The sequence below is a fragment of the Pyxicephalus adspersus genome, chromosome 1 (assembly GCF_032062135.1).
Source record: "Pyxicephalus adspersus chromosome 1, UCB_Pads_2.0, whole genome shotgun sequence".
Classification (NCBI taxonomy): domain Eukaryota; kingdom Metazoa; phylum Chordata; class Amphibia; order Anura; family Pyxicephalidae; genus Pyxicephalus; species Pyxicephalus adspersus.
This window is the reverse complement of record NC_092858.1, coordinates 175,579,719-175,601,390: the sequence shown is the minus strand read 5'-3', so window position 1 is coordinate 175,601,390 and position 21,672 is coordinate 175,579,719. Positions and strand designations below refer to the sequence as shown.

At 42.5% G+C, this 21,672-nt stretch overlaps 2 protein-coding genes across 2 annotated transcripts in view; both read right to left on the bottom strand.

Moving 5' to 3' along the window:
- The window catches only part of KPNA1 (karyopherin subunit alpha 1), a 29,201-nt gene extending 18,557 nt beyond the window's left edge, over positions 1–10,644 (bottom strand). Inside the window, exons 1-2 of the mRNA XM_072422742.1 lie at positions 10,509–10,644; positions 837–970 (exon numbers count right to left, since the gene is read on the bottom strand). Of these exons, the coding sequence (XP_072278843.1) occupies positions 837–965 (129 nt within the window). The 5' untranslated portion in view covers positions 966–970; positions 10,509–10,644. The remainder of the gene's footprint in view (positions 1–836; positions 971–10,508) is intronic.
- A 6,134-nt stretch (positions 10,645–16,778) lies between these two features.
- Positions 16,779–21,242, bottom strand: TAF13 (TATA-box binding protein associated factor 13). Its single transcript, XM_072398447.1, has 4 exons — positions 21,097–21,242; positions 19,827–19,905; positions 18,006–18,103; positions 16,779–17,143 (listed from the first exon to the last, which is right to left on the bottom strand). The coding sequence occupies exons 1-4, from the start codon at positions 21,121–21,123 to the stop codon at positions 16,973–16,975; spliced, it is 375 nt and encodes a 124-aa protein (XP_072254548.1). The 5' UTR covers positions 21,124–21,242; the 3' UTR covers positions 16,779–16,972.
- Between the last annotated feature and the right edge of the window lie 430 nt (positions 21,243–21,672).

Below are 21,672 nucleotides of genomic sequence, written 5' to 3'. Positions count from 1 at the left end.
GCTCTGACATGAACACTGAACCTATTAAACAGGTGCCTAACATGTTCAAGGCTGGCATGGGAAATCCTAAGGGAGCTTTCAGGAAAGCACAGCATTGTAACAATCCCCATTAACAATGCAATGTACAAGCTAGAGGCACCTGAAGGTTCCGTTTCCCTCTTTTAGCAAAGTCGTTCCTAAACTTTGCACAGCACCCCTAGTGGCAAAAATATAATGTACATTTGTAGGGAACAAAGGGATACCAAGATTTACCTGCTTTTGTATTGGAGATGCCTGCATTAAAATGTGGTAGCAAAAGACCTACAGACATTTACTTTATAGATTGTGGTACTCAAAACAGTAAAGCCGACCTCATATCTCTCTGGAGGAATGTAGCACATTCTGAGATTCATATTATCATGGGATCTTTTCCTTTTTTTCCCCATAAAGTGCAGCACAAAGCACATGCATTGAGTGCATTTTAGAGTGACTTTCCAAATGAATAAAATGTGGTTTACCATGTTCCTGCATTGCATAAATGTTAAGACGGCATTAGGAGCTATGTGGGTGCGTTCTGGGGTTGCATAAACTTGACATCAGTCCCAGACCCCCTGCAAACCATTCAGCATCTGAGAGGTGTATATGACCTGTACTTGAGCCGCCTCCGAATTGCTTCGAGCAGGTTTTGCATCCTATAACCCTGCGCGGTAATGCAAAACCTGTCTGAGCCCAACAAAAACCACTGCCAAAGGTGCATGGGGCTTTAGAGAAGCTGCAGAGAGACTTTGCATTCCCGTGACTGAAAGAGGACCAGCAGGATTAGATTGGGAAGCCCCTCCATCCTCACAATTACTCACCTGCTCTTCTCGCTTTTGTTTGCGCAGCTGTAGCCCCTCCTCCTCTCGCCTTCGTCGCATCTCATCTGGATTCAGAGACTTGTTCTTGTAGCTCTTCATCCGAGAGTTTTCCTTTCCTGAGCTCGTCATGGTTGCTGCGGAGAAGAAACAAAAAATTAATCGTTATAGATTTAAAACTGCTGAATATTGATTTCATCTTTATTCATCCTGCGCAGATTCTGCACACCGATGTGCATGAAAAAACAATCAATGTAACAGTCACTGGGCATTATTTGTAATTCTCCATTACAATCCATTGGTGTAAAAGAATTTCCAGCATTCACTGTTTCAGGTATGAGTGAGGATGGAGCAAAATAAAAACCCTGCAGAGTTCTGCTTTAGTATAAGCCTGACTAATATTGGTCTCCTGTGGTCAGATATCGCTCAGTGTTCTCCCCGGCCCCCTTTAGCTGGGCGCACCACCCAGCACTTTTCAGTGACCACCCGGTTGTGATTGGGTGGTTTCTGAAAAGCTGAGTCACCATACAGGGGCTGCCACCCACCTACAACTTCTTCCCAACCCCCTCTAGAATAAAATTCTGAAGAGAATACCGTCGTAGCTTTCTCCATATAACATATAGGAGAAGTTTCACACTTGTTGATGTGCTAAGCAGAGTGAACTTCACATGAACTTGCGGGGCAGCAACCTCAGCATCCTAAACATTTTCCCTGGATTGGGTTACATCCTCTGTGGCTCGGTGGTTAGCACTTTGGCCTTTGCAGCGTTGCGTCTCAGGTTCGAATCTCGGCTAGAACTCTGCAAGTTTGGTGGACGCTGGATGCTCAACGGCATTCATAACAACCGCTATGTATGTCAATGGAAGAGAGCACAGCCGGGTGCTACTGGCTTGTATTCCCTTCCATAGAACAGAAGGGGCGCTGTGTGTACAACACTTGTTTACCTGTCACTGGAAACAATCATGAAAGTTTGTTTCAAGCAACAAAAACATACGCGCCCTGTTCCATGAGGTGCCTGCTGTGCCCCTTTCCACCAGCTCCCAGCAGCGCCACCCTTCCACCAGCTCCCTGCAGCGCCACCCTTCCACCAGCTCCCCGCAGCGCCACCCTTCCACCAGCTCCCCGCAGCGCCACCCTTCCACCAGCTCCCCGCAGCGCCACCCTTCCACCAGCTCCCTGCAGCGCCACCCTTCCACCAGCTCCCTGCAGCGCCACCCTTCCACCAGCTCCCTGCAGCGCCACCCTTCCACGAGCTCCCAGCAGCGCCACCCTTCCATGAGCTCCTTGCCACACCCTGGGGATTTCCAAGGTCAGGCAACATGGGATTCTCCACTTTGATTGCACTTTTCATTTTTCTGCTCATTTGAATTTTTTACGATCTTTAATGAGAAGAATGAAAAAAAAAAAACGGCAGCACCAGCAGAAATGAAAACAAGTGACCCAAAGCAAACCCATGTCCTCACCTTCTACACATACTTTATATACATGTTAATTGAAGATAGGAAATCTTGGACCCTTAGATGAGGCGTGACAAGCAATGGTGGGGGGGGGGATACAATTTAGACCTGGAGGATTCTCAGGGGATGCAGAACTTTCACCACCAAGCGATGACCTCACAGCGCTCTCAGACGGCTTTAATGACAAAATCAATTAGTAGAGCCGACTGGCTGCTCCTCCGGGACCTCCAGGAACGGACTGATGACTCAGTGGCTGCGGCTCGCATGTCTGGCGTTCCGCTAATAAAAGCAATTCAATTATACAGCTGGGATCATCACACAATGCAATGTATGGGGGGAAACGTGTGTGTTCATGCTGATCTGTCCTCCTATACAAGACAAGAGGAACATTCACCGCTGCATTTAAAAATATTTAACTTCTTTGCATCTTGCATTGCAATACTTGCCTTCTATCCGGTGCTGGCCCCTTCAGGCCACTCCTTGCTGCTGCTGGTTGTCCAGCATCATTTATCCCACTTCCTGTGAACATGTCAAGGACACGCCCCCCAGAGGCCGATCATCATACAGCGCCAAGATAATAGTACTGCTGTACAGAAGTAAGGAGTTCCCACAGCTAAAACTGGAATATGTAGTAAAAGGATTGCTAAGCGTTGCACCTTCTTCAAGGATTGGTGTCTGGGTCCCTACTGCTCATTGATCCCCTTTGCAAGAATTTCAGCCCCTGTACAGCAGACCAGGAGTCCGTAAAGCAGAAACAGCAAGCAAAAAGAGCCAATCAGTTGTGCGGGTAATAAGCATACGGATAGGGGGAAACTGCAGAGATGAGCTGATCCCCCCCCCCCCTCCGCCCCACACAGGAGATGACATCACCGATCCCCACACAGGAGATGACATCACCGATCCCCACACAGGAGATGACATCACCGATCCCCACACAGGAGATGACATCACCGATCCCCACACAGGAGATGACATCACCGATCCCCACACAGGGGATGACATCAGCTAATGATAATCTATGACGGAAGACTGAAACAATGGCGACATCATTGGCTTCTAAAATTAGCCGGATACAATTCTCCGGTAATGGCTTGTGTGTGTGTGTGTGTGACAGTGGCGGGCTCCCAGCCCACATTCCTATTATACTGTCAGGAAACCAGGACATTCAGGGCCCGGGGCCTTTCATAAGCCGATATACAAAGCCTGTGACGTCAGTCTGAGATCATTCAGAACACATAAGAGCTGCCGCTGACCTGCACGTCACCTTCTTCAGCAATCCTGAAACAAAAAACCAGTGATGGAGCCCACCATGCCCAATCACTCCCGTGTGAACGAGTCCAGGGTGTAGGTTTAGAGATATAGTCCACAAATCAGAATAAAAAATGAGCAGTTGCAAAGATTTTAGGGGTATCACAAGGTAAATAAAGGAGCTACTTAAAAAGGTATGTGCAAACTTCAAAATTTTCCTGCCACAGCTCCAGGTCCTCATTCCGTTCAGCTACTACACTTCCTGACAATGCAGAAGTTTTCCCACCCCTTCCTACCTTTTGCAAATTCCTATTGGCCAGTGAGGCTGCCCATCATAGTGATAAGCCAATTGGAGTGTGAGTGTGTGTCCTGCCATAGCACCTCTGGGATCAACACAAAAACAAATGAGGGGGCTGACAAAACAACAAGGTTATCATTGGACAGGTGTAGCTCCTATCCCCATGCAGCGGCCATATTTAAAGCCCCCCCCAGCAGTCACTCCCACCATCCCTGTGCTTTATATTACCTTCAGGACCAGGAAACAAGTGAAGCGATACGTGACGGTGTGAAGGTCACAGGTAGATACGGCCACAACAACAGTAATCTTATAGTAAACATGGTTACAATACATGGTTTACTGAGACATACCAACAAAGGAAAGTGAAAGCTGCATGGCTTTGGGTGAATCTCTGTGCAAACTGTATAAACACATGCACCCTGCCTAGGACCGCCCACTTCTCCAGACTGACCAATCTTATCAAGGCTTTGTGATATTTGCATAGCCCCCCAAAACCAAGCCCACTGCTTGCACCAGGTCAGGGTGCTGTTATGTTTTCAGCAAGAATCCTGCAAATTTTACCCTCTAACCTACCAAAAAAAAAAACAATATGGCGTCCGGATTTAGGGTGCTTATCAGTCCAGTACAGAGCAGTGATGTAATCTGAGCAGGAAGCATTCAATCAGACACAGCATTCCAGACACCAACCTGTCACAAATTCTTGTTAAAATCCAAACCCCCTCACATGGTATAAACAGGAGGCTCCGCGGAGGATTTATGAGGCATGCCGGTATTTTCCAGCAAGTTATTGGTCACATGACCAACTTCGTACTGTGCCCCCTCCGCCAAGTATTTGGCAGTATTTATTCTAAACACCATCCAGGCACAGTTAGGATTTTCTGCATGTAATTATGGAAAGTTCAGTAGGAAATGACGAATCTTATCAATATCTCTGTGTACAAAGCTCTATAGCTCAAGATTAATAAAGCAGAACCCCAGGCCCTAATGTACAATACACTAATTATTGCAGCTCTGTAATAAATTCAACTCCAGGAATTTGTACAGCAGGGAAGGAATATAGGAGAAAGAATAAGAGGGGGCTGATATGAAGAGAGCTGAGCTAATCATTGCGCTGCTTCTCACATCACTGTCCATTCACGGGGGAGAACCTGAAGGGGAAATCTGCAGTTTTGAAGAAGAATATTGCAGCATTTTTGTTTAATTTGATCATATAATGGGCTGATTATTAGTAGTTCTGCTTTATCATTCCTGCTGAGGAGAGCTAAGTGCAAATTAGTTTGGCTGTGGTATCTGTGGAGGTCTCAGTGGGGTTCTGACACCTCCGGGCCTGAGAACCTCAGAGCCGGAACTCACGAGCCTGAATCTCTCTCGGTGATCTCATTTTGCAAAGTGAAGCTGATAAACCTCCATCATACAAAATACATGTACAATTACATTTATACCATAATTACCCTATCACCATAGAGATGCCCCTGATTATACTGCCCTGTCTGGAGGCAGATGTATTAAGACACTTTTGTTGCTCTGCTCCCTCCAAAGTGGGAATACAAACCCTTTCAGTGGACTGACCCCCACCCCCCAGAACACAGTGGTTTCTTCTGCAGGCTTGCACATTTTACAGATGGTGGGATAAACCACTATACTAGGAGGGGGGTATTTACAAATCTTATCTCAGCTCCCAAAACCCCACAGATCATTCAATATATAAAATGCTAAATATCACTTCCATTACAGAATATACTACAATGCCCCCATCAGGGGATCACCAGAATTACTTTCTTATCCAAAAGACCAGTGGCCAAAATTTGTTCTGGGCAGGCTCACAAAACTGATCCGATTCACACAATATGGGGGTAAAACAGCTGGTGTCCCGTTGCTCCCTATATTGCTGCAGTGACTGGTGATCAAAAGTAAATACCACTAGCCACCAGCAGGGGGAGCCACTAACAAGAAAGAGGACTGGAATCAGATTGGTGCCTGCAGCTCTTACTGGGACGATGGATGGGTATCTATGTCCGTGAGGTATCATATGCTTCAGATGGGTTTTACATTCCCATTGCTAAAGCTAAGTACACGTCAGATAATAAACGCCCATGGAAAAGTCGTCAGACATCTGCAGGTGTCTTTGCTCTTTAAGAATGCCAAACTACTGAGGCAGATCAGAAAGAGTTCACTGACCTGCATCTGACCTCTAAGGTTGTAGTTCACACAGCTCACAAATAGGGGGCAGTATCACCACTAGCCAATCACCAATCTCTATTCAATGTGCTGCTCATTTGATTAGGAACAATTCAATGATAAGTGGCGGCCGGTGATTACGACTGATCTCGTGTTTTCGGATAATACTTGCAGGGAATGCCATTGTTTCTGATCACACACACTATTATTATTATTATTATTATTATTAAACAGGATTTATATAGCGCCAACATATTACACAGCGCTGTACATTAAATAGACTACACAACCACCTGCCTCCGTTATTCTATTTTTCTGTATTTATTATATACAATTATTCCGGTCGTCTTCTGTATATATTGTTCATTATTAGTATTAGGGTGATGCCTTTTCTTTTCACCATTGGCATCACCTATAGAAATAATAGCAATGTCCCCATGTTTAACATTCACGTATGGTGACCCCTCACATTAGCCTGCATTATGATATCTTATAGTCAAATACCTTTCCGACCACTAAATTCATAATTTTATATTCCTGTGATTTTAATCAAAAAGATAACAATATAATTAAAAAAAAAAAAGATAAATACATTTGTAAAATAATAATCTTCCTCATGGTGCTGACAAGGACTGTGGCGGCTCTGATTGATTGATCAGCTCACGGTTCAGGGAAGTATTACTATTGTTACTATTATCATTACTTCCCTTATCTTTGGTATTACTAAGGAAATGGTAAATATTTGTTTGCTTTGTCTCACTCATTAAGGGTTTATTTCATTCTAACACTAAACAAGAAATGATAATTATCAAAGCCAAACTATTTGATGCCATTAAATATAACAGTTATAGAAAATACACAGCTAAGGTCAAACTTACCTAAAAGAACATCTGAGAAATAAACAAATAAAACAATGGGATGAGAATCGGTATTGGCGGAGCGGGGTAATGTTGTAATGGTGGAAACAATACTGAAGCGTACGGCTCGGCAACGTTCGCCTCATACAACTTTACACTACACGGACGTCACGCTGCGCCTGCCTTGTTTTTCCGTCTCTAGTACAGTTTGTTAATTTAGTGCAATATAAAGGTGAAAATTGTCATTCAGAATATAAGAATATTTTTGTTTTAATATTAATAAAACATAAAAATTGCAAATAATGTCTGAGGACCACCAAAATGTTCTTGCATGTCACTGGTTGGCGACCGCTGTTATAAACAAACTCCATGCAGAATTATTCCTGATTCGGTATATATAGAACCAATGAATATTATTGGTATTAGGTTGCTGTTATCTCTTCTCAGCAGGAGAATGATGACTATATATACAGAACAGATCAGGAATCATTATACATGGATGTGATTGATTAAAGGAGAGTAATACAGGCTAATGAGGGGTCACCGTATGTGATTATTGCTAAAAGTATTGTTGGTAAGAATTGGGGACTCAGATCCCAATAATAATAATATTAATAATAATAATAATAATGGGTCTTCATATACAAAACAGATCATAAATATTCTGCATTACTAATTAAAGGTGATATATGTAATACAGACCAATGAGGGGTCACCATACATGAATATTAGTATTGGGGACATTGGTGTTATCCCTATAGGTGACACATATGGTAAGAAGGAAAGACCCAGCGCCCAGATTATAATAATAATAATAATGGGTTTATATATAAATATATACAGTGCTTAACCCAGAATTGTTTTTAAGCCGGGTGGGAAGAAATTGTAGGCGCGTGGAGGCCCATGAATTGTGACCCAATTCTTCAGTAACCACCCAAAAACAGACGGGTGGTTGCTGAAAAGTGCCGGGTGTGCACCCAGCTAAAACGGGCTGGGGAAAACACTGATATATATATATATATATATATATATATATATACACATATATATATATATACACACACACACACACGCACAGAAATGGCCAGGAATATTTGTACAGGGTAATGATTATAGATAAAACACAGACCAATGAGAGGTGATGATTATTATTACACAGTATTTATATAGCGCTGACATAATACACAGCGCTGTACAAAGTCCATAGTCATGTGACTAGCTAGCCATAAAGGAGTTTACAATCTAATGTCCCTACCATAGTCATATGTCATTATTACAGTCTAAGGCCAATTATGGAGAAGCCAATTACCCTAACTGCATGTTTTTGGAATGTGGGAGGAATCTGGGGTACCCAGAGGAAACCCACACAAACACGGGGAGAACATGCAAACTCCATGCAGATAATGTCCTGCCACCACCATGAATATTAATAATGGGAACATTGCAATTATTTCTATAGGTGATACCAATGGTGGGAATAAAAAACAGCAGCACCCAGATAGCAAATTAATATATTAGTGGTAAATTTATAGCAATAATGACATATAGAGAAAACATGAGAGGAACAAATTATAACTCACACAGAGAGGGGGTCACACCATTATTATGAGGATTAATGTAGAGAATTCTAAGAGTTAGAAATCAGTGGTCACAGCACAACCCCAATAATAATAATAATAATAATATTTTTGCGCCAAATACACATCAGGAAGATCCTGACAAGGAGATTTGATTAAAGGGGGTAAAATACAGACGGATGAGAGTTGCAATTTTATTATAATGAATATTCCTAAATATATAGAAATTAGTGAATATAGCAACAACCCTAATAATAATAATAGTTATGCTCCATATACAGATCAGAAATATTTTACATGGCAGTGTTCTCCCCGGCCCCACCGCCCGGCACTTTTCTCTAGCCAGGATTAATATAGCGCCAACATATTATGCAGCGCTGTACATTAAATAAGGGTTGCAAATAACAGACCGGTGACATGGAAGCCACTCCCCCTTCCCTGACACCCATTCCAAAGAGTGGGGGCAGCCCTAGAAAAGTCTGGGAGGCGTGCGTGTGATGAGGTTATGAGTGAGGAAGTCATTAGTCGGTCATTGGAGGAGAGAGCTATTACTATGATAATGGGTTTTTGATTAATGGCCAATACATAAAGTAAGAAGTCTGAATACAACACAACCCCAATATTAATAATGTTCCATATGGGGTCACCTTGGTTTAATATTATTATTAGATATAGGGATAGCACAGAGGGGGAGAGGTCCCTGTAGATCGCACCGGCCATACATTATTAATACCGGATACATTTTATATTACATCCAGATGGGGCGACTATTATACTTTTACTACCGTATGATGATTTCTGATTTATAGCCAATACAAGAAGTAGGAAGTCACTAAATGCAACACAACCCAAATAATAATAATAATAATAATAATAATAATAAAAAATACTCCATATACAAATCAGGAAATATTGCACATGGCACCAAATAGGAAGATGGGGTCACTCTATGATTATTATGTTATTTTATTAAGATTTATAGCAGATACATAAGTAAGAGGTCACTGAATACAACAACCCAATATTAATAATAAATATTCCATATACAGATCAGGGATCATTGCACATGGTGATAATTGGTGGTGACACATATACTACAAACAGGTGCGGGGTCATATTAATATTATTATGATGATTTTGTTGGATTTTTAGCCAATAACAAAATAAGAGATCACTAAAAACAACACAATTCCAATAATAAGAATAATAACAAAATAAATAATAAATGTTCCATATACAGACCAGGGATAAATTCACATGGTAATGATACAAATATTATACACAGATTGGGGGGGGGGTCACAATTATTATGACTTTTATTGGATTTATGGGCAATAAAAAGTAAGAGGTCACTAAATACAACATAACCCCAATATTAATAAAAAAAAGTTCCATATACAGATCAGTAATCACTGCACATGTGACACATATATTACATATAGATGGGGGGGGGGTCACTATTATTATTATGATAATGATTTTTGTTGGATTTTTACCCAATAACAAAGTAAGAGGTCACCAATTCAATACAACCCCAATAATAAAATAAATATGTCATATACAGATCAGGGATTACTGCACATGTGACACATATAATACATATGGATGGGGGGTCGCTATTATTATGATAATGATTTTTGTTGGATTTATAGCCAATAACAAGGTGAGAGATCACTAATACAACACCCCTAATAATATTAATAATAATAATAAAAGTTTCATATACAGATCAGTGATCACTGCACATGTCACACATATAATACATAGAGAAATAATAATAATAATAATAATAATAATAATAATATAAATGCCCATACACAGCTCAGTGACCATATTACAATACACACAGACGGGGTGACACTATGATGGGCGCTCCCTGCACACACCCCAATAATAATAATAATATTAATAACATTATTAGTGTTACACACAATGGTTCGCTCCGGTCGGTGATCCCCCTCCCCCCTTAGACAGCCCCGGATGGTACAACCCGCACCCGGGCACACCAGCCGACCCACCTACAGCGCAGGCCGGATGTATTTATATTCGCCAGTTCTTACCTGTCTGTGTGTTCGCTGTATCCCCGCAGTGGTTTCCGTGTCCCCGCTGTGTCCCGCTCTCCGCTGCTGGTCACAGGCCCAGCTCACCGCCGCAGCCGGTATTAGCCCTGCGTGTGAAGAGAACTGCGCATGCGCCCCATCGACGCTTCTGGTAAAGGAATCTCCGCCTGATGACAGATCATGTGACTAGTGGAGGGAGGGGAATGAGCCCTCCAGGACGCCGTACTACAGCCGCCATCTTGCTTCACCTCGAGGACGGCGGCCATATTGACACCCCAAGGCCCAAAAGGCTTTGTGGTTATTTTCTGTGACAGAAAATCTGAATAAAAGTAAAACATTGTACACAACTGAAATCACTTACACCAAAAATGTCCCTGAAGTCACCAATATACCATAAATAAAATGATTTACCCCCTTGTGATTTTCCTTTGTGATGAGAGATTGTTGTATTATGGTCAATGTTGTAGAGCAGGTGTAGGCAAACTCCGACCTTTAGCCCAGATATGGCCTAGCCAGTATTTCAGTCCAACCTAACGCCCCCCTAGTAATTGATTGTTGGATCGGGCCTAAATGAGTTGTCCCCGCACAGTAACCCCCATTACTATGCCTAAAGAGCAGAAGCAACGTGCAGCTACCAGTCTCCTGAAGGTTGACCTCGAATGTCATGTCTTCAACCCCGAATGAACTGACATATTATTCTTCGTCCTAGGCGGCAACAAAGCCCTGTGTTTAGTGTGCAAGGACACCAACAGCACTTTTAAGCAGTCGAATCCCAGGGGGCATTTCGAAGCCAAGAGCGCGCACACGTACAGAGACCACACCGTGGATGACTGAGGCTGCTAGTTTGCAGTCACGGTTGGAAAAAACCTTTCCTTGGACACCCTTGTTTCTTCTAGCCTAGTGTAATGGCCTAACCTCCTGCACTGGCCCAGTAGTCCAACAAGTTTGCCAACGCCTGTTGTAGAGGTTTGTAGTATGATCTGCATCCAATGTAGTTTAATTATTTTGCACTCCTTATCTTCAAATCATTGAAAAGCATACAGAAGATGAGGTTTGTCATTCAGTCCGTTTATATCCTGGCCCATCTCACATTCTCTCATAATAGTAGATTGTAAGCTCTTTGGGGCAGGGTCTCCGCCACCTTCTTTGCTCTTCTTCCGCCTCCTTCCTACGTCACCCGGTCTGACACTATGCAGGTACAAGGTTAGGAGACGTAGATAGGAAAAAAAGAATGACAATCTCACTGCGCATGCCTGAAATTATTATTTTTTTTTACCCCTTTGAACAAAAATCTCCTTCTGCACATGCCTGCGATCGGGCATGCTCAAAGGAGCCGCCAGAAACCTCCTGGGATCCATCATATAGGTATCCCAGGAGGCTCGGCATTTCCATTCCCTCTGATTGCCGCTGCGGTCAAGATATAAGGGAAAGGGCTTCACCTTTCTTTTTTTTTAACCCTTCCCCTTTTAAAAAGGGTTGTCTACCTTTTTAATTTTAGTTTAAGGCTACGTACAAACATGCAATGGTTCTCGCCCGATGATCAGCTCAAGGCTCGTACAGCACTCGTCGTGCGAATTACCATCCTGGTGAATCCACGAACGATGGAGGACGAACGATCGTAATGCAAGTGAAGGGGAGAGACCGCAGTGGTGTGTCATTTTCCCCCCTCCCCTGTGTATAGAGCAGAATGGTGCTGTATGTACAGAGCTCGATCATGCTTTGTGCAGTCTTTGGAAAGGATCGTGAAAGATCCCTTTCAAGACAACTATTACACATGTGTATGTAGCCTTAGGCTAGGTACACATGTGCAATGGTTCATGTCCGATAATCGTCTGACTGAATATCGGACGAGAATCTTGCTTGTGTACAGTGCCCGTCGTCTATCGTCTGAAAGACAGTAATGGAAGTGAAGAGAGAGCACAGCGGGGTGTTGCTCTGTCATTCTCCCCACTCCTCTCTCCATAGAGCAGAATGGTGCTGTATGTACATTGGTCGGTAATGCATCGTGCAGTTATTAGGCGTTGGATCATGAAAGCCAATTAGAACACATGTGTACGTAGCCTTAGACAGATACAGACCCTAAAACAACCTGTAAATGATTGCAGAAGAGAGACAATAGCCCTGATTTATTAAAGTTCTCCAAGGCTGGAGAGAATACACTTTCATCAATGAAGCTGGGTAATCCAGCAAACCTGGAATGAATTTCCTAAAAGTCATTAGCTTATTGTTAGCAAATGTCCTGGACCAGTTCCATTCCAGGTTTGCTGGATCACCAAGCTTTACTGATGAGAGTGTATTCTCGCCTCAGCCTTGGAGAACTTTAATAAATCAGGGCCAGAGAGTGATCTTCCATGAGGGGAAGTTTGTCAATCATCAACACATTGGCCAGTTTGCCCCCCAGGTGGTATTTCCCTCCCAAACCTGATTACCATTGTTTCCGTCATCCTGGAAGGGGCCCTGAGAACAATATTAAGCCTAGGACAATGGGGAACTTTGCCCTGGGATCTCCTGGTGCAACAATGGTGCAATAAAATGTCCGTCCTGGACTTGCAGATGGGGGAGGTTCAAGGTGTGAAAACACTGGTTTGGTTTTGAGAGAGAGAATGTCCATGGGCTAGGTAAAGAGTTAGACCCCTTCTTTCTCCCATCCCTTTCCAATATAACCTTCACCTTTTCTCCCTTTTCTGTAAATATTGTTGATATATACCATAATTTGTCAATAAACTTTTTAGTTTTTGGTCCTTTACTATTGGTCCTTTGTTACAACCAAGGTTCTCCAAGACAGAGCACATTAAACACTACTCTTTTACACATATTGGTTCATAGTTTAAATATCTGTACTAAATATAGATATATTATAATATATTTAAAATAAATACCAATCTTCCCTAAATAACACAAAAATAATGCTTGTTTTTTTAGTGATGTAATACAGAGGAGCACCTACCTTATTCCACAGTCATATAATATTATATAATATAATGTTATATTATGCAGCATTGCACAAAGTTCATAGTCATATCACTAACTGCCTAATCTAGGAGCTAACAATCTAATGTCCCATCATAGGCATAGGTCTATATGTTGGAGGAGGCAAGTAACCTAACTGCATGTTTTTGGAATGTGGGAGAAAACCAGAGTACACCCACACAGGGAGAACCTGCAAACTCCATGCAGATAATGTCCTGGAGGAGATTTGAACCTGGAACCCAGCACAGCAAAGGCCAGAGTGCTAACCACTGAGCCACCATGCTGTCTAGGCTTTCCACCTCTCCCCAAGTTCCTGTAGTTAAATCTGGTGCCTTGGGTTCACTATTTTTTCACTATAGTCACATATGTTATGTACAATGCAGGATCAATGCCCACCACTAGTTCTGTTTTGCACATTAGAATATAAGAATAGCTGCCCACATTTCAGCAATGGAAAACAAAGAAATGGATCATTGTCGGCCATGGGCCAATGGATTTGTGTATTTTATAAATATTAAACCTTGAGACGTAATATTTGTATGCCAGGCGTTCCCTTAATAGTGTAATATTTTTAAATTTTATCATTCTAATATTCTCTATCTTACTCATTGCATAACCCAAGCATCTGTGAGAGACAGACAGCCATTTTACTAGGCTTGCTATAAACATTTGATGGCTTCTTGAATGCTTATATAACAATTTGCCTACTTAGTTACATGTCTTCTGTATGAAAATACAACTCTGGCTGATGTTTACAATGGTCTTCCATTTTTATGGGATTTTGATGGAGAATGTCATCTCCAGTCTTGGTTTATGACCTCATTCCAGAGCCCAGGACAGCAGCCAAAGATCAGTGTAATAAAGGGTCCAAAAGAAGATACAGAGCCACTGACCGGGGCTTTGAGCTTCATAGGATCTCTTTATTACCCTTCCACCCCATGTAGATGTTGTCCATGCACGACATGGAGCACATTATGGATACACGCCAGCTTTCTGCCTTTGTTATGCAATCCTTTGTTGCTCCTTCAATATGGCCACAAAGCACCACCTCTCGTGCTGCATTTGCAACTTGAAGGAACAAATAGCTGCTGCCTCTGGATTTGCAATAGTAGTCTTAGCTTTTGTCTAATATGCAGGTGTGGGGGGCGGAGGTGGCTGATTGTTGAAAGGTTTCTTTAAGAGACTTTGGTCAAAAGTGGACTTTGGGCAGGGGAAGGAATGTCCCCATGAATGGGTGAGATTTTGGCTAGGGGAGAGAGCCCCCCAGACCTTAGTGGCAATATATATTGCAGAGCACAGAGGGCACAGCCAAGTAAATACCTGGGAAACGCCCTTACTCTGCCAGGCAGCTGCATCTCATGTGAATTTTCTGGAGGAAATTTGTACTGCAGGCGATTTTAGCCTAAGGAAGTAGGGAGACGTACAGGCAGCATGGTGGCTGTGGTTAGCACTCTGGCCTTTGCTGTGCTGGGTCCACAGGTTGGAATCTCAGCCAGGACACTATAGTTTGCAGGTTCTCCCCGTGTTTATGTAGGTTTCCTCCCACATCCCAAAAACATGGTTAGGTTAATTGGCTTGCCCCCTAAATTAAGCTAAGACTGTATTAATGACATATGACTATGGTAGGGACACTCAATTGTGAGCCCCTTTGAGGGACAGTTAGTGACATGACTATTGACTTGTACAGCACTGCATAATATGTTGGTGCTATATAAATACTATGTAATAATAATATACTGTATGTCAGGCACTCCTGACCTCTGCATTACACACTTCTGACCCCACTAATATTTGTTACTTATTCCTGTGGTATATACCGACACCTAAAAACCTGTAGACTTCATTTCAACCTTTAAATTCTTGTTGCTGTCTCCTGACCTCTGAACTTTGCAGAGCAGAGGACTGACTTCCAACACTGATGTGCCATATTACATTACTGCCCCCTGCATTCAACATTATATGCAGTTTGTTTTTTTTATTCATAGTATATTAAGCCCCTCCAACTGCTACACTTTTGCCATACACCTATTTTTTCCACAGCATGTATTGAGTCATTACTCTCCCAAGCTAGCCCAAGAGGTACCAAAGGTCATTAAAACATGCTTGGCTTACATTCAAAGGAGGAGGAAGACCCCTTTCCCCAAAAAACTTGTTCCAAAACATTATCTTCTTACCCGTACCAACAGTTGTCAAATACAGTACAATGCCTACTATTGCATCACATCCATAATGATACCAACAAGCAATCCAAAATAACCCCCCCCCCCCTCTATATGCAGGAGGTGCACTTCCCCTTACTGTGTGGGGCACAGCTGGCTCATGTGGCTCCAAAATTAAAAAAAAAAAAAAAAAAAAAACCCTCTGATGCCAAGGACTTAAGACACTAAAACAATGTAAGCAAGCATATAGGGATGGGAAAACCTTATCATAAACACATTTAATGCACACTGAGCTACGCACGCACAACTCCCCTTTTCCTCATATCCACAGTGGCAGAATTATGCATGGATTCAGGTTGGTCAGCAGAAAAGTCTCATCCCTGGGGTCCTGATACAACATCAACCTCTTCTTTATTACAGACAATTCAGAATGCTTTTACAAAACCCTGCGTTCATGGCATGTCTCCAGTACTTTACTCCTGCACGATGAGTATCCTTATTTCATGTACAGCACTGCATAATATGATGGGGCTATATAAATCCTGTTTAATAATTCATCCTGTATTACAATACCTGGAGAACATCTTGTGGCCAATAGTGGTATTGCAGGAACGGAAAAAGACCGTGTCTAGGGAAAAGTCAAGGGGGACTATCACAAACAGGTATGATTTTTATTGCAGGACAGGTTATGTACTTCCAGCAATAACACATACTTACCCTGTCTGTTTGCAATCTTGCAAAATATTCACAGACCTAGAACCCAGAAGAGGCGCTAGATGGCAGAGACCACGAAGCATTAAGGATAGGTGAAATTTAAAAAAATGCAGTCAGACCATGTGTTCTCTTCTGCAATCAAGAACCCCCCTGCCTACTTATTCTTTTAGCTTTCATCTTTAGTTTAAACAAAAAAAAATGTAAATATATATCTATCTATCTATCTATCTATATCTCTCACTGTGTTGGGCTTAAAAGTAAACCTGTAGTGAGAGAAATAAGGACGAAGTGAAGATGTCGTTACTCAGAAGAACCATGAAACAAATGAAAGTCAAAGAAAAAAATCAATTTCCCATTTTCCAAAATTGATTTCTTTCAGGGATCAGAAAGTAGGGACACCAAAGCAAAAATACAAGAGCTTGACAACTAGAATCTGTGTTTCCTTTAATAAATATGCAATCACCAGATTACTTCGCATACAAAGAAATATGTATAAAAGGTTTATTGGTTTTACTTGTTACAATATTTACACAAAAGAAACAAATCTCACACATTGAGCACACAGAGACACACTAGAATCGAAGATGAAAGCTTAATTTGAAAGACATGACAGACGAACGCTCAGGATCCGTAGTTAGCTTCATCAAAGGCCTTTCTGGCGCGTTTCAGTTCCTCGTTCATGGTGAGCAGATCCTTCACTCTAGCAAACTTCCGTGGGTCCTTGCGGATCAGGAACACAATGTCCTCCACCTGGACCCTCCCCTGGCGCCCAATGGACATGGCCTTGTGTGTCTAGAGAAACATATGTGGGATAATCAATATTAAATGATCGCACTCTGTACAAAAGGAATTAATTATCTCATATTCCTGACAGATCAGCCCCTGCAGTAACTTTTGCAAGTTGATCACTGGGAGAATGAGGTAAGTGCTTCTTCCTGCCTATAGCAGACGGATGATATATTTTAATACTAGACAGTAACTGGACTGGTGCTCAAAGACTGCTTTCAATAACAAAGGATTGCTTGCAGATTGTGTATATTGTCATATGCAACAATATCCTGTAAGACCTGTAAAGGTAGACAGGTCCACTTTAAGCAAGACTTGTCTTATCTCGCAGTAATAAAGTCTTTTTTTTTTTTTTAGTTATTTCAGATTTTAAAAACAAACATACGCAGCACGTACATTTTTAGAATAACTTCTTTTTAAGGTTGTCTCAAGTGGTCACATGACCACTAACTTTTATAAAGCGAGATTTACAAGGGCAGCGAGTAGAGATGTTGCATCACAATGAACTATAACTCTCAGCCGAGGATAATGCCAGCCACCTCTGGGTATGGAGGAGCATGTGACCACTCACACAACTGTGCTCTAGTCTAGCTGTCAATCACTAGACCCAAGCAATGTCCCATAATCACGAAAATGTTACCGCTACCTGATCACTGACAACAGTAGAAAAGGTAGGAAAGCGCAAGCAAATCACTATAGAAGGGGTCGGGAAGGAACCTTTGCAGAGCAAAGCCATTTTGTACTGAATAGAAATTACCAATCTGATAGCAGAATTGTATGGACCTTACAATTTAATGTATTATATGTCTGATATAAAGACGATGATAAATGACAATGAATTTGTATATATTATACACTATATACCTACCATTTCAGTGATGAATTCAATCACCAGGTCTTCCAGAATATCCACAGATTCTGTATACGGGTTCTGATCGTCTCCGAATCCATACATCATACAGCGCACTGCAAGAGAGCGAGAGAGCAGACATGAGTACAGGCGACCCCATCAGATTTCATGGTGACCTGAGCACTGTCAGAGGACGCTGCCAAAAACAGACCCCCGATAATGAGCTCAATATAAAAAGTGATGATGTACGCAGAGTACTAACCTAAAGCATCCAATTAGATTCCAGTATATATAAGAAAGTTGCATGGATGATTTTGTCATTATTGGCGGCTACAATTTACTGCACTTACAAAAGGTTCCCTGCAGTTTTAATTCAGCTCTGTATCCTCTATATACCCAATGGTGAGTTGTAGCCTAGCTGAGCTCTTGTAACTTTGTGCTTATAAGAAGGAATAGAGCCCACATGTCACAAAATTTGCACTGCCATATGGTTACTGCAACTTGGAGATAATGAACATCTCATCTGGGCACTCCCATTATTAATATTACTCAGTATTCATATAGCACCACAATATTACGCAACACTGTACATTAAATAGGGGTATCAAATGATAGACAGCGACACAGGAGGAGGACAGGACTCTGCTCTGAAGAGCTTACAATCTAGAAGGGGGGGGGGGGGGAACTATCACACAATTGGAGGGGGATATGGAATGGTGGGTGAGTAGTGAGGGTTTAGGAGACATATCACAGACCGATGAGAGGTGACCATTATTATTATATTATAGTATTTATAATTTATATAGCACTGACATATTAGGCAGCACTATACAAAGACCATAGTCATGTGACTAGCTGTCCCTCAAAGAAGCTGACAATCTAATGTCCCTACCATAGTCATATGTCATTATTACAGTCTAGGGTCAATTTTGAGGGGAAGCCAATTAACCTAACTGCATGTTTTTGGAATGTGGGAGGAAACCTGAATACCCAGAGGAAACCCACACAGATACGGAGAGAAGCTGCAAACCCCATGCAGATAGTGTCATAGCCAAGATTCCAATCTGGGACCTAGCACTGCATAGACCAGAGTGCTAACCACCCAGCCACCATGCTGCCTATTAACACATTTTGCGTGCAATTTCTGCATAGAGTCCTATTAGTGAACTCTACTAATAGGCTCATTAGGAGGGAAATGGGTTATCATGAGGAGCCCAGCATCTTGTTGTTACAATACAGTGAAGTGTTTGTTCAGAGTCTGGCCTCTGCTTCCTTATCTGTACACCAATATTGGGTGAAGGTCACACAGACGACCTTTCACTATTTGCTCCCCCTTATATTTAAACATTTATTTGTATAGTGCCAACATATTACGCAGAGTTGTACATTAAATCGGGGTTACAAATGACAGACAGATACAGACCGTGACACAGGAGGAGGAGAGGACTCTGCTCTGAAGAGCTTACAATCTAAGACGTGGGGGAAGTATTACACAATAGGACGGGAGGGAAAGGGGGGTGAGTAGTGCGGGTTTAGGAGACAGAAGAAGAAGGGTAGGTGAGGTTCAAGTGTTGGGTTTTGAGGGCTCTTTTAAATGAGCAGAAAGTAGGAACAAGCCGAATGGGACGAGGAAGATCATTCCAGTGAGTTATGGCAGCTCTAGAAAAGTCTTGGAGCAGTGCGTGTAATGGGGTTATGAGTGAGGAAGTCAATATATAAAACTATGCACACCACAGCCCCCATTCATAAAATCTGGGCCATGCTGTGTAGCTAGCAGTTGCCAAAAGAGTTTGTAATAGCACCATAGTATAGCTTAGTCACTAGTTTGTAGTAACTTACACTCCTTAGAGAAGAGTCTCTTTCGTCTACCAGGTCCTCCTTCAGCTCCTCCGGCTGTGTCGTCATTCTCCTCCTCAAACTGGAAAAGTAAAGGTCAATTAAAACCAATGAAATGGAACAGTGCCTAAGAAGTGATATTTATCAAACTCTATAACAATGGGATGATTATTATTTATATATAAATTAGAAGTTCCCAGGTTTTGTTTTCAAATTCAATATAGGTTAATTGACAGCCTGAACCTATGGCAGTGTCTACACTGAGAAGCGTCAACCTATCACAGGAGTAGGAAATAAAGAGATATCGTAAAGCGTATATAAACTCAGAATTTTCATTTTACATAGAGTAGACAACCCTTTTATGGAAGGTAAAAAATCTGTTTTGTTTCTATAAGTGCCCTAAATCCTGATTGCCTAGGCGAATGGGAGCACCGAGAATGAATGAGAGCGCAAAGCCTTCCGGGATACCTATGTCATGCATCTCAGAGGCTCTTGGGTGCTGCTCCTGCACATGCCCAAACATCCCAGGCATGCACAGAAGGAGCCCCTTTGTCAAAAGGGAAAAATATTGCCGATCTCACGCATGCGCAGGGAGATCGGCAAGTTTTTTCCCTCATCTACGTCACCTGATCTCACACCTGGACGAGAACGGAGAAGAAGAAGAGAAGATGGCGGCACCCTGAACACCGGTTCAAAGATTGATGGCCGGATGACACGGGACCCGATGGAAGAGACCTCTGCATAGATCTGACTGCCTTGCAGGATTCAAGATAAGTGGATTTTTTTAGTTTTGGGCGACTTTTGAGTTCAGTTTCTTATTAATATGGGGCACCCTCATCTACTGGTGAAAGCACAGAAATCAATTTCACATTTATCCTTCCTGAAAAATAGGACAGGTTTTTTTTTTCATAGGTTACAGGTTAGCTGGGCCTGATAATGACACGGCACCAATATTTGGAATTCCTCTTGAAAGGGGCAGTCTTGTGACCCCATGCACAGGAAGTGCGTTGAATAACTCTGGGGGTCAAACAAAGCTACAACAATGCACAGTGCAGACTGCTGGGGTTATTTGTACCCAGAGAGTCCCTGTAGGTTTACCGTGTGTAAACAAAGCAGATATTCTACACCAATGCCTTAAATTGGGTACTATTTCCTCCCCCCAAAGAAAAAAAAATACAGGTATTGGTAAGAAAACAATAAACACATAACAAGCCAACCGAGCAATAAAAATCTAACAAAAGCCCCGCTTTATATTTGAATGTTTTCATCTCACCTGCTGATCATCATCCTCATCCGCCATCTTTACTTTTCCACTTCCAGAAGTACCAACAAGCCGTCTTGTCACCCGCTTATTTATGACGTCATGCTTGGGTGTCTTACACCACGTGACTATCTTATATCGGGACTTGTGAGGCGGAGCGGAGTTTGGGCGTACCAAAATGATTTCGCTTCCGTCACGTGACAGTTTCAGACGCACAGATTGGACGAGGACTTGGGTGCGCCTCGTGCAACGTGACTTGCAGGGGGCTGGCCGCTTGTTGGAGTACCAATATGGCGCTGATTCTTGTTTGTTGCTCTGGGAGGAGTGGGCGGGGTCAGGGATGGGGCGATGCGCAGGCGCCGAGTTTGAATTCTCAACCGCTGTGAGGAGGCATAGAGCGGCTAGTGAGGCGGTGAGTGGGGTGCTGGGCCGGGGAGCTGACACTTTAATCATAACAGGGCTGGGGAGTACTGGGCGTGGCTCAGAAGCTGACACTCTAATGGTACCTGGGGGGGATGGCACGGCGCTGGGCTGGAGAGCTGACACTCTAATAGTAACAGGCATGCACAGTGCTGGGCCCAGGAGCTG

Bases quoted from the DNA above. Each gene is read 5' to 3' on its own strand.
- TAF13 (XM_072398447.1), bottom strand. From the start codon at position 21,123: ATGGCGGATGAGGATGATGATCAGCAG. The intron at 18,104-19,826 runs GTAAGTTACTAC...GCTCTCTTGCAG, and splicing joins GAGACTCTTCTCTAAGGAGT to TGCGCTGTATGATGTATGGA. The intron at 17,144-18,005 runs GTAGGTATATAG...ATGTTTCTCTAG, and splicing joins TTGAATTCATCACTGAAATG to ACACACAAGGCCATGTCCAT.